The sequence below is a fragment of the Castor canadensis genome, chromosome 5 (assembly GCF_047511655.1).
Source record: "Castor canadensis chromosome 5, mCasCan1.hap1v2, whole genome shotgun sequence".
Classification (NCBI taxonomy): Eukaryota; Metazoa; Chordata; class Mammalia; order Rodentia; family Castoridae; genus Castor; species Castor canadensis.
This window is the reverse complement of record NC_133390.1, coordinates 27,594,062-27,608,529: the sequence shown is the minus strand read 5'-3', so window position 1 is coordinate 27,608,529 and position 14,468 is coordinate 27,594,062. Positions and strand designations below refer to the sequence as shown.

At 33.3% G+C, this 14,468-nt stretch overlaps 1 protein-coding gene across 4 annotated transcripts in view; it reads left to right on the top strand.

Annotated features, from left to right (window-relative positions):
- Usp25 (ubiquitin specific peptidase 25) overlaps positions 1-14,468 on the top strand; it is a 127,474-nt gene that overhangs the window by 32,012 nt on the left and 80,994 nt on the right. For all 4 annotated transcript variants that reach the window (XM_074072880.1, XM_020159807.2, XM_074072881.1 and 1 more), the window contains exon 4: positions 5,476-5,599. In XM_074072880.1, the coding sequence (XP_073928981.1) occupies positions 5,476-5,599 (124 nt within the window). The remainder of the gene's footprint in view (positions 1-5,475; positions 5,600-14,468) is intronic.

Genomic DNA, 14,468 nt, shown 5'->3' with positions numbered 1-14,468 from the left:
AATATGAAGTCTAATAGTAATATTCTTTATTTAATGAGTATTAAATTCTTTTGAACTTTTTAAAATTGGAACAAAAACAGTATATTCCCACCACAACAAGATGTACTACAATTAAGCACTCAAAATATGGATCAAAAGATAAAGGGATTTGGGTAATTTTAACACAAAAAGTAATACCACATTATTAGTGTGAGTCTAAGGGAAATTGGTGTAACACGTGAATATTAAGGGTAGACCCTTCCAAAATTTAGAAGTCATTGTATTTTTTTCCCCAAGATAGCTTGAGGATTGAGTTCAATATAAGAAAAATTTTGAGGTTCTATCTTAGAACTCTGTTTATGGTTACATGGCCTGGCCAGAGCTAATGTGCTCATCTCTACTGAGGATATTTCACTTACGTTAAGTAGTTCAGGCTTTTATTCATTGAACACTGTTATTTTCCCAGTTTCCCAAATTGGTTAAACAAGTGACTTCACATACAAAAGAAAAGTTTAGTGCAATGAAAGTTGAATCTCTATCCATAGGAATTTCTAATACATAAAACTACTTCCATGATTCATCCACAGTCAAGGTTAAGCTTAAAAAAAAAGATTATGTGTTATGTAAATTACTTCTAACTGATTAGATGCGGTTAGGTGCTTCAGACTGATTAAAAATACTCTAATAGATGTAAACTGTAGAATGGTTTGTATAACTTTCTGAATTTTCTTCTTTTTTTGAGATGAGGTCTCGCCAGTGTATCCAGGTTGGTTTGACTCTTGGGCTCAAGTGGTACTTCAGCCTTAGTTTTTGTTTTTTTTTTTAGATTTAGGGAAGAATCATAGCCATGGCCTTTGTACTTACTGATTACCGTGGACTATTACCTTCATTTTTTTTTCACATTCCATGTTGTTTCACAGAAAAAAATAATCACAACATTCTGGCATGACTTCCTTGGTATTCACTTTACTTTCTTTCTTTACTACCAATTTTACCATGCCACTTTCCTGCATGAAAATATTTATTGGTGCTAAATATAAACTTGACTTGTTTTAAAAAATTCTCCTAAACTTAGGTTCATGTAGATAAAAAAAAATTTTCCCCATTTAAAGTAAAAATGTTTGTATTGTAGAGATCCTGTTTCATTTAATAAAATATTTTCATGGGAAAGTGAATTATGTATTATGGACAGTAAATACATTTAAAGTCGAGTTCATTGACAGCTTGGTGACTGCATATATTTTGGTATTAACAGAGAAATGTATATGTATATATACACATGTACATATATTTGTGTATGTGCTGGTAGATATGTTTTACTTAAATGGTAATTCCTGAGAAAGTGAAAGATTTATTAGGATGAGTATCATGTTTTGGCATGTATTTCTGACTTTACAAAAAAAGTGTAGATTACTGCTTATATAGTTTTGTAATGTGATTTTTATACAGTGATATCCAATTAACACTTCCATGCAAGTGCCTTTGAGTTGTTCTTATAGTAATCCTAGAAGGGAGGGTTGGTAAAAGAAAGACACAAATTGATTATTTTACTAATGTCTTACCTTGACCCAGATGTAAAAATAGTCTGTGTGCTCTGGCATAAGAATATAAGCAGTAAGAATGTTATCTTTCATTATAAAAATGATAATTGATTACATGTGAGTGTAATCATTATTCCACTAATTCAAGAAAAACAAATACAGGCTTAACCATTGTATTTAAGTAACATTTTACTTACTAGTTTCTAGGATTTTTTTTTTGGTGGTGTGGGACTTGAACTCAGGACCTTGCCCTTGCTAGCTAGGTGCTTTACCACTTGAGCCATGGCCCCCAGCTACTTACTAGTTTTTTAAGTAAAAAAGATAATTAAAATCGTAAGAATTTGGCAGGTGAATAAGGTTATAATCTTCTTTGAGGATTATCCTTGTTCTAAAGTACTGTGGAAAGAAGAAGCTTTATGGAGACTGGGAACATCATAGAGAAAATTATTATAATTACAGTGCAATTACAAATAATAAATGAAACTTCCTACTACATAAAACAAAAAAAAATCAGAACTTTTCAGTTAAGGACTGGAAGTCTTTGATCTCAACTGACTTTTCTGTAATTAAGAACTTTGATTCCTCCGTACCAAGGGTTGCAGGCTCAAATTACCAACTGGGTTATAGATGTACATGTGTGTTCAACATCTTAAGCACTGAGATGCTGAAGACACTGCAGTAAATGGACCGTTTAGTATGCTTCTTGTAACTACAAACAGTTTTACCCTTTTATGCCAGGGCACGGTACACGTGTTTTTAAATATTTGGCATAATGCAAGGGCAAGATAGGTGATAAGAATGTGTGTAGCTATGCAAGTGTAAGAGAGTAGGAAATGTTGGAGGTGGGTCAAAGAAGGAAAGTGAACATTCTATCAAAAGAGAGCCACTGCTGCTGCCACACTCTGACTGTTATGTGGTTATTGCCATGCACACATCATGGGGCCAGGTCTTCTGATGTTTTTACTCCAAAGAAGAAAGGAAGAAATACCTGTTGTGAATGTATAATCTTCTGATGTTTATCTTTTGCCAGTTAATTCAAAAGTTTTTTTTTAATCTGAGAAAAACTTCAATTATGACTTGTTTTATAAAAAAAATTTATGTTTTAGAACATGGAATAAACAGTGATTTCCACTCTTGCTTTCAGGATCCCTTTATCATAAAAATATTGAGGACTACAAAGAATCATATATTTTCTGACATAGAACTTAAAATTTAGGGAAGTTTAGGATACTTAATTCCCATTAAAATATCAGTCTGTTATGTCTGTACAAATAATATTTTTTTGTAAACAACATTTTCTGAAACAATATAAAGAAAGAAGAGTATGTTGTTTTACATTGTTGCAAATCTCTAAAATCTGCTATATTAGAAAAGAGAGATGGGATCTGGAATCTGGTTCTGAAGGTCCAGTTCTGTTGCAATAAGTCATTTTGGTTAAACTATATGAAAGTTGAGAAAAAGGAGGACTATCTTGACTGACTATTCAAATAATGGTGGGTATGCTTTATAAGACTATACCAAAACTTGATGACTTCTCATTTCTTAAAGATTAGTTGCAATGTGAACCCAAATTATACCAGTGATTCATTGGTGATTAATAATTATGTTTTCATACCAAGTTATGTTAAAGTTTATTAGTCTTTTTTGCTCTTTGAATGGAGTTTTTACTCATAAATGATTTTGTGACACTGAGCATTAGTTGTTAAGAAAAGATTTCCTTCCTTATGTGGATATTTTTAAACAAGGAATTTAATATAGGGGATTGGATTCTTACAAAATCACTGGAAAGACTTGATATCTAGCCTAGCTTTCTGAATTGACTTGCAGATCATTGCAGCAATATCCAGGCAGCTTAGTTATTCCCTCTGCTACAATCAGGAAGGCATCTTCTAGGACTCCTCTGTTCAGGAAAATATTTCTGTAGTGGTGGCCTAGACAACTGAACGCCTGGATTAGGTAACTTCCACTGAGCCCTGCCTAGACTTTGGAATACCAAGTCTGTTTGCCACTTCTGCGCTATCACTTGACATGCTTGGAGCTGGAAACCGGATATTGGGATGCTACTGTGGAATAGTCTATGCTTGTGAAATCATGCAGAAGAAAGCACACAGAAGCAGCAGGATAATGACTGCCCCTTTGCTTCTGCCTAATTGATATATCCTAAGTTTTATTCAGAACCTTACCTGCAAGTGTGAATAGGGAAGAGAATTTTTTTTTAATCTCCAATTTCTGTAGTTGGTGAACACACAACTAGAAGGATGAGAGTAGACTCCGAGGGCTGGCTGATTGGTCATATCCCTAAAATCTGATTTTCTGCTTCTCTGTGATTTTTCAAATTTTTTTTTTCCTCCCTTCATTATCCTCTCTTTACTTACCCAAATTCTAAATACCAGTTAGCTCTCATGCATTCCTTACCTTTGTAATTCAGCTTCATCATTATTTAATCTGAACTGGGTGGCTACACCCACTCACTTACAAGCTGGGTGTATTTAGATCTTGCAGCCAGGTTTATGAGACCTTTGGCTTGCTGGCTTATGATAGCTGTTTCATCACTTCAGTTACTTTGCTGTAGAACTGTGCTGTATCTTTTACTTTATTGAACTTTGTGGACCCTATTTACTATATTTTCGTGAGGGTTTTTTTTTTTTAATTCTTCAAGGACATTAAAACAAAAAACCTCAGCACCTGTGGTTAGCTATTCTTTTCTAAAATTTTTAAATAGTCTTGTAAATTACTGTTTGTAGAAAAAATATAGCTGATAGTAATAGACTTTTGAAACCATCAATATACATTATTTTTTCTCATTGTTTATTCTTTCTGTGTTTATGTATATATGTATATGTATATATTTATATATAAAGAATAGTTTGGTACTAAAATGAAGATAGCCTCTACTATTCTGTTATTACAAAGAAAAATAAATTTTAAACATGTTAAAATACAAATAATTAAAATGAATGTAAGACATGTCCAAAATACAAATGAACATAATTTAAACCACACAAAGGTGTCAGGTATATATACTTCATTCTCTTTTTCATCACATTGATTCCTATCATTGTTTAATCGATAACGGTAATATTTATCGTTTGCATCTTTTGCATTAAGGAAATTGGTCAGTACATACTGAAAAATCGGATTAAAATGTGGTTTTACTGAAGGAATGTGGTTTTACTGAAGGTGCTAATATTTATAGCTTTTATTCTTTGGAAAAAGAATTAATACCTATAGCCTGAAGGCTTTCTTTTGTTAAAGGAGGAATGAATAATTTGTTTTTGTTTTAGTGAAATGAAAATCTTGCTTTAAGGAAAAATAATTGCATATTATAAGTAACATATGGTACATAAATGAACAAAATAGAAAATGAAAATTCCTTTCACTTCCTACCATAAATTCTTTCATTAGAGCTAACCATTTTTGACAGTTTGGCATATTATTTTGACCTGAACATGCGCACGCACACAAAGCTACACACCTATGTTTAATAAAATTATAAAACATAAATTTTTGAAAACACAATTGCTTATTACAATTTAACAGACAATGTATACAGTGTAGTGTGAACAGAATTTAACATATGTAATTGGGTTAACTTCAAGAAAGCATAACTAGAAATGTTTGATTGTGTTGATATACCATTCTGAGCAATGTTTCTGCTTATTGACTTAAAAGAGACTTCGTAGTAAGTACTGAGGTTCTGCTGCAATGAAAATTATTTCTTAGTGTTTGTGGTATGTTTTATAGAAGAGAACATTAGGTTACCAGAAATAGTAAATTAAAACTGTGTTTGCATTTGTGTTCTTTTTAGATAGGCTCCTTTCTTACAGAAGAGTTCGAGAATCAAGTTGGTGCTGACTTTGATTTGGAAAAGCTTATTGAGTATAAAATCTCCATGCTAAGATTTACTTTCCATTTTGTTTGACTGAATTTTGAGAAAGATAGTTTTGCTTTTCAGATGTGATTGATCTCACTGGAGATGATAAAGATGATCTTCAGAGAGCAATCGCCTTGAGTTTGGCGGAATCAAACAGGGCATTCAGGGAGACTGGAATAACTGATGAGGAGCAAGCCATTAGCAGGTAAAAATATAATTTTATAAAGTAGATATAAATGATGTTTATAAAAAATAATAATTGGCTTTAATTTTAAGAGGCATTAGATATACACTGGTCTAAATAAATCACTAGTATATACTTCTGTATTGTTTTTATGTTTTAAGTAATCAAAGTTTCCATATTTCAGTTCTGTTTACAATTGTGGCATAGATTTTTAGGATTTTGGAATGACATTATGTCTCATTTAATTTAAGTAGATATTTAAATTTATCTTTGAATTTTATCTTCCTGTAATCCCTTTTGATTACACTGTCCAGTTTAGCTTCATTAATATATAGGAGGGGTCAGTAGACTTTTGCTATAAAGGGTATTTAGTAAATATTTTTAGTTTTGATGGCCATTTGGTTTCTATCACAACCACTCAATTCTGGTGTTGGCATGCAAAAGCAGCTATAGCTTATATATATATAATATAAGCTATAGCTTATATATAATATAATGCACCTGACTTGATTTATATAAACAGGCGGTGAGCTGGATGTGCCCCTTGGGCTCTAGATTGTCAACCTCTGACCTCTTGTATGATAATATGTTTCTACATACATATATTTCTAAAAGAAGTGTCAGGGTTCCAAAAAGTGTGATAGAATGTGTTGTTTAGTTTAGTAACTGAAGCATTTTAGTTTGATGCAATTTGATCCACGTAAGAATGAAGTAAGTTTGGTTTTATAAGTAGGCAATGCTTATTTTAGAAATACTTTAAAATTTTTAACTGACTTTAATTCTCTTAACAGCTATTTTAGAGGCAGTGGTAAACCTATCTTACTGGAGATTAGTTTTCAAGAGGTTAAAAATTTTTTCAAAGGTATACAGCTAACATGGGTCATATTATTCCATTAAAAAAATACTGTAACACAGTAATAGAATGTAGTATAACCTTTTTAGGTAATTTCCCTTGGCATAATATTAATAGTATATTTCTTGCTAAATAATCTGAGATTATTATATGATAGGGGATGCCTTTAAAGACATAATTTTTTGAGTGGATAATTTGTTGTCTTGAAATGTTATTTTGGAAGCTATTCTATGTGAGGCATATTTACATTAAGATGTAAAGACTTAAAATTAATTGTTCTTTCTTTAGTTGTGACTAATGTTTAATGCGGATAATTTTAAATGAAAGTAAAAAAGTTCATAGACTATCTTTGGACTTTTTTTTGAAATATTTAGGGTCATTGTATAAATCTTTGCCTTTTTTAAATTGAAATAATTTTGAAAAATTGTTTTGAATAATTATATAAATTAAGGAGTACTTCAACTTTGATGAGAAATATGTTTTAAGATGCCTAGTATGTGAAAAAGATGCTATAAAATAGAAGGTACATGTGATAACAAATATTTTTTAAAGTGCATGAACATATTGTTGATATGAATTTATATTACCATAAGAATATGGATAAGACTAGCAGCTTTATGCCAGATTAGTACCAATAGTTCTGTATCTTGTATTTTTTAATTAAAATGTGCTTATTGCAGTTATATACTGGTTAATAATGGAGTAGATCTTGAGAAATGCATCATTAGGCAATTTCCTTGTTGTGTGAACACCAGAATATACTTATATATACTGAGATGGTTTATGCTAACAATTTGATGTGGCCTCTTGATGAAATAAAGAAAAATAGGAAACATGAGACACAAAATTGCTGCTGGCATAACATGGTGTTCCATTTTGCATTAAACTTTTCCAAGTAGGAGTATTATGTTCTAAAGTAATGATAAAAGTAAATAGTATAAGTAAGTAAGCAAGTATCATTGCTGTTTATAATTACTATGTATTATACATAATTATATGTTCTGTAGTTTTATAGGACCAGCAATGCAGTAGGTGTGTTTATACCAACATTGCTGCACAGACATGGGTAATGCTGTGTTACAGCAGACCAAAAGCTATGAGGTCAGGCGGCAATAAGACATTTTCATCCCTGTTACAGTTTCGCGGGACCTCTGTTGTGTATAGTCTCTTGTCAACCACATTGCCATTATGTGGTACAAAGCTGTGTATAGTAAAATGTTAAAGTGAGGAATTAAGACTATTCCTGATAGTAAGTCATATCAATATACATGATATATATGGTATTGGATATTAATTTTGGCAAATTAAAAAGATCCATTCTTGGGCTTTTAAATTTGAATAAGCTCTTTAAATAGAAAATATTTAGTAAATATTTTCATTGTATATAGCATTACAGAGATTTGGTCTAGTATAATATGCTATAAAATTATATTCTCTAGAAGTAAGAGTCATGTTAATTTGCTATTTCAAAATATAATTCTTTTTTTCTTGATGTGTATAGATTTAATAATTTTCAGTTCAAAATGTTAAATCTGAGAATTCTTGCTAACCATTGGCAGAGATATATTTGTTCTTATAGGTTTTATTAAGAATTGAGACTCTAAATTTTAAAAGGCAAATTATACAGTTTTTTAAAAGAAATTTAGATATCATAGTGAAAAGTAATTTTATCCTTTTCTCCATAACACAAGTCTATATAGAAAAATCTTGCCAAATACAGTTCCAGAATCATTTGACTATTGTATTTCAGTAGAAATACTTTAATATTAAGTCATATATTTAGAATACTGTATTAATCTGTATAAGTAGATGAGAAAAAATCCTATCACTTTCCTTAGATTCCTATGTTTAGGCACCTAAAAGTTTCATAGTAAAATTTCTTAAATAGATCACATCAATAGACAGGAGGCTGGAGAGAGAAAGAGATGGGTTCCAAGTCTCTTTTGAGGACATGCCTCTGATGACCTAAGGACCTCCATGACACCATACCTCTTAAAGGAATTGGTCATCTCTAAACATTGCGACTCTAAGATCCAAATTTCCAACACAGGACTCTTTAGAGGGCACACCACATCAAAGCCATGGCACATTGCTAGGGCACAGTGGAATATGGGTAGCTGAAATATGTGAATAAACTACATTGTGACTGGCTTGTTTATGGCATATTTCTTTTGAAAAGGGCTTCTCTCATGCAGTGAATTTAAGGTAGCTTGGTAGAAAGTAGGATTAAGTTCTGGGTAAAATTGTTACAAAGAGCACACCTCCACTGTTTCAGTTTCAAGAAATGGTGGTCTAGGTTACTAAAAGGTGCTATATACTTGTTAAATAAAGACAAGATCGAAGTACAAGCAGGATCTCAAATAAGTATAGAATACTGAAAGTTATTTTCTAAAGACTATACACTCAAACTTTAGTTTTGATGTCCTTGAATGGGGCGGGCAAGAAGTCAAAGCCCATTGTGAATAAAAGATTGGAAACCTTAATAGATTTTTTTCTTTTATTAAAGAATACATCAAAGAATGACATATTCACAATAAGGGTAAATAAATCTTATTCACCCCTAGAACACTATAGATATAATTGCCATAGGTCTGAGACATGTTCTTGGCACTGATGAAATTTGTGCCTGTGAAGCTGTGAAGTGATTTTGCAGCTACAGTTTGTGTCACTTTAGTGATGCAGTAAAGCTCAGTACGGGAGTTTTATTTTAAATTGTGTTAAATTTCTATTGTTGTTAGGCTCCGGCAGAATCAAAAATACATTCTCTCACTAGGAAGCTGTCTTTATCCTAAACCTTAAAGATTACCACCAATAACTTTTGAAACGTTAACAGCACCACCAGTCATAATTACCAAACATTTCTGGAAAAGAGTGAAAATCAGCAGATAGAACAGGCACTAAAATGAACTCATTTGTTCAGATTTTATGATTGTTACAACTGTACTTTAGCTTTGAAAGGAAATAAAAAGTTGTAAATGTGATCTAACACAATTGAAAGGCAACTGAAAATATCTTTTGGAATTGAAAATTAGAATGAAGTAAAGCAAGACCAAAACAGAACATAGATTTAATTTCAGGTTAGCAACAGCTAAAGACCACATCAGAGGACTGGATTATCGTAAGAAGTTGTCCATCCTGAAACACATATATTTAAACATGAAAATATGGAGAAATGTTGATAGTCATGAAATAGCATATGTTTAATATATGTTAAATTGGTATTTCAGCACGAGAGAATGGGCCTGTGACAAAATTTAAAGAGGTAATCATTGAGAATTTTTCAGAAGTGAAAAGATAATCTGTAACTTCACAATTTATAATTAATCCCAATAAGGGAATCTAAAACAAAACCAAAAGATTTATTATAGTGGTACTCCAGACTGTAACTAAGAAAATTTAAAAGTATTCAAAGAAAAAAAGTGAGATTATCCTCACAATTATGACAGTGAAAGTGACAAATGACAAAAATTTAAACAGTTATAATGACAGCTGAAAATAATGAAATGATTTTCAATGAATGTAAAGAAAATAACTGCCAGAATTCTATACTCAGTGAAGGAGTATTGGAGTTTCTCCAAGGCACTTGCCTTTGTGTGGAAGACTCCAAAGGTAATTCTGAAAGAGAAAGATTACTACTATCCCTCTTATTTTCATTACTGCTTCCATCGCTACAAAATCAATTTCTTTTTGCAGTAGTTATTACAATTTTACCTTCCTCTCTCTACTCATCCCCTACTTGAACCCTACCTTTTATCTAGAAGGACCAGATACAAGAGGAACAAATATACTTTTATAAAACTTACAGGGACCCATTGTGCCTACCACATTGTCTAACATGGTCACTGTAGAGGAATTGAGTGAGCTCATACCCAGCCACACAATGATTTAGATTCACTCTCCAAGCTCATTCTAATGAGCAGGCGAGTCCACATGTGTGACATAGATTAAGTTTGTCTGGAAGCCATCTTGGAAGGTCTGCCAGCGAGGAGAGCCTATAGTTACCATTAGCAGAAGAAAGAAGCATGTCCAGGTTTAGTCAGGGTAGAACTCTAAATTTTTAAAATAGGTTGTTGTAACTCCTACTCTTCTCATTCTGATTATTACCCAGGAAGCAGCTAGAAAGGGGAATTGCCTTAGGAAGACGTATGGACAGGAGTAAGTGAGGGAGACAAGATTAATAACTTTTTCCCTTTTTTGTGGTTGTGGGGTTTGAACTCAGGGCTACACAGGTGCCCCAAATCCTGCCATTATTTGCTTGTTATTTTTTGAGTAGGGCCTCATGTTTTTGGTTTTGTAATCCTCCTATCTTTTCCTTCCTCATGGTTGGGATCACAGGCATGTGCCACCACTGCCTGGATTATTTGTTGAGAATGGGTCTTGCTAAACTTTTGCCTGGGGTGGTATCAAATCATGATCATCCTGATCTTGGTCTTCTGAGTAGCTGGGATTACAGAAGTGAACCACTGTTCCTGGCCCCAGAATTGATCTTTTCAAATTGATTTTTAAGAAGTGTTCCATTGCTTGGTAGTGCTAGATACCTGGGGATGATAGTGAGTAGAAGAGCCATTGAATACTATCAGGCTATTTTGGGGTGGCTTTTAAAATAAAAATGCATCATATGAGATTTCATATGGTCTAAAGAAGTTGAAATGGATTAGTTTCAAGTGCCACAAGAGTGTGGTTGGAGTTGACTGATGAGGCTTGTGCAACATTTGGAAAGTGACAGCAACAGATAGGCACTACTGATAGCCCCAGTAATGTCAGAAGTAGGCAGAGCCATGCCTCATGCAGTATGGCCTCCCTCACCACAAGTCAGCTTTTGACAGAAGTCACATCTCACATACAGTGATAGCCTCTGTATCAAAAGCAGAGTTCCCTAATTTATACTTACTATATGAGTGTGGAATGTTTCTGTTGGTGTCATTGTAGATTGCCCTGGTAGTGGTGATCAGGCTGTGGAAGCTCAATCCAAAGCTAGCTTCTAGTGGTCTGATTAAAGAACAGGTACCATGATATGTTCATCACAATGGCTAAAATTAAATAGAGCAATTTAACTCTGTTAAATTCTGGGGAATGTGAAATGGTGTGGCCACTTGGAAAACTGGAAGTTTTAATGACTTTCAAAATATACTATGCTAGTGTGGGTGTGGTTGCATGTATCTGTAATCACAGTTAGTCAGAGGTGGTGCAGGAGGATTACAGGTTAAGACTAGCCTGAGGCAAAATTAGCAAGATTCTACCTCAAGGGAAAAAAAAAAAGACAGGGGGACTTGGGAAGGTGAGATCAGGAAGATCATGGTTTGAGGCCTGTGGGAGCAAAAGTTCATGAGATCCCATCTCAAGCACCAGTAACTGGGTGTAGTAGTGTTAGCCTGTCATCCCAAGCTACATGAGGGCTAAGGTCAGGATTGTGGTTGCAAGATAGCCAGAACAAAAAGTTTTCAAGACCCAGTATCAATGAAAAAAATCTGGGCCTGGTGGCATGCACCTGCCATCCCAGCCATGACATCAGGAAGTGTAAAATAAGAGGATCCTGGTCCAGGACTACCTGGGCAAAAAGGGAGCCACTACCTCCAAATTAACCAGAGCAAGAAGAGCTGGAAGCATGGCTCAAGCAGTGGAGCACCTAACTAGCAAGTGGAAAGCCCTGAGTTCAAATCCCAACACCACAGAAAAAAGAAACACACTATGGTAAAACTCAGCATTTCCATTCTTAATATAGATCTATGAGAAATAAATGCATAGTGGCTTTATTGATAATTAAAACGTAGAAGTAACCAAATACCCATGGAGCAAGAGTGGTAAACAGTGCTGATATGTTCACACAATGGGATTCAAAGCAGTTTAGTGGGAAATGTTTTCTGGTACTTGCAAAAATGTGGAGGAATCCTTGAAACATTTCAGAAAGAAGCCCTCCACAAAGATTAACTGTGATGTGATTTCATTTATGTGATGTTTATGGACAGATAGAACTCAGAATAGTGGCTAGTTGGGAGATATATAGGATACTATTGAATGAAAAGGGTATATTCTGGGTAAATGTAAATTTTCTGTAGAGTATTGGTCTGGATAGTGGTTCCGCAGGTATATGTTGTAAAAAGTTTCATTGAGTTCTATGTATAAGATTTATGTATCTTACTATGTGTAAATAACCCCTCAATAAAGAACTGACAGAAAAGAATGCATTTAGTTGATTGATAGTATATAGAAGTTATATTTCTATATACAAGAAAAAAAGTGAAAATTTAATAGGATACCATTTATAATGAAACAAGATTACATACCAGGAATAAATCTAGCAAGAAATGTGGAGGCACTTTTCAGGAAGGAAATTGTTGGATTGGGATAGTTCAGTGATAGAGTGCTTATCCAGCATGTGTGAGGTCCTAGTTTTGATCCCTAGCATGCCCTCCCCCAAAATAAATAGGTAAATGGGGAAAGTAATATTATCGTTGACTAAAATATGCTTAATTATTTTTAAATATATACTGTTTCACTAATTGGAACACCAAATGTTGAAAATCAAGGCAGTTCTTGCTGTATGATCCAACAATAGCAGTCCTAAGGATGTATCCAAAGGAATGTAAGTCAAGTTACTATACAGACACCCGCACGTACCCATGCTTATTGAAGCGTCATTCTCAATAGCTAAGCTATGGAAAGAGCCACAATGCCTGCTGCTGATGAATAGATAAGGAAAATGTAATTATATACAATGGAGTTTTATCCAACAGTAAAGAAGAATGAAATTTTGTCCTTTGCAAGTAAATGGATGGAACTGGAGAACATCTTCATAAGTGAAGTTAGTCAGGTTGAGAAAGCCAAAGTCTGCATGTTTTCTCTCATATATGAAATATAGATCCAATACAATTACAAGCAATATTATGAAAAACAGATCACTCTATGGGGAGGTCACTAATGGAAGAGGGAGGGTAAAAAAGGAAGTTTAGAAGATGGGTATGGTTTATGTACTTTTGTACAAGAATGAATGTAGAATTTTTAAACTGGTGGAAATCACCATAAGAAGGGGGACTGAAGGTAGAATGGAGAAAAATAGAAGACATGAACCAATTTGAGTGACAACACATACATACATATATATATATATATATATATATATATATATATATGTATATATGGAAATGTCACAAGGAATCTCTCTGTGTAGCTATCTTAAACAAATAAAAATCCCTTTTTCCAAAAACATAGAACAGGAAAGTAAAATGTCCTAGCTAGGGGTTGGCACCATTGGGAAGGGGAAGAGTATAAGGAAATGGTGTAGAAGGGTGAATATGGTAGAAATATTATGTACTCATGTATGAAAATGGAAAAATGACACCTGTTGAAACTATTCTAGGAATGGGGGAAAGGGAATTAAGGAGAATGATGGAGTGGATGAATTCCAGTATGATATATTTTGTAAATGTCACAATGTATCCTCAGTACAACAATAATGTGATAATAAAAAATAAAACTAAACTAAACAAAAACAGACCATTTCTTCTGAAATTGGCTTATGAATTTAGTGTGATCCCAAACATACCATTTGATGTTTTTTTTTTTTTTTTGAGAAATCAACAGATGATTCCTTCCTTTTCATTTTTCTTTTTCTTTAGTGAGTATATATACTTTAAATGATATGCATGTCTTTCAGTGAATATAATGCTTCCTCAGATGAGGGAATAATATTTTCAGGATTACTACTGTATGTAATTGAGATAGCAGTAATACAAAACAAATGCCCCCCTCCAAACTGTATAATGAAATTTTTGTGGGAAGGTGAATGTTTATCATACTAAATTCTTTAAACATCCAGAATAGTGTGTGGAAGGAAAAGAGAAAAATGTTTTGTTGTCTTTTTAATATTACTGAAAACTGAATTCCTGACCGTTGTTGAAAAGATAAAAGAGCAGGTGATGTATAGTGGGGGCTGGCTTTTGATTTGCAGCTCATAAGGTTGTCTCTTAGCACGTGAATTTTTTTATAAATTATTTATGAGCTCTCTGAAATTTTTCAGTGTTTACATTCTCTTCATTG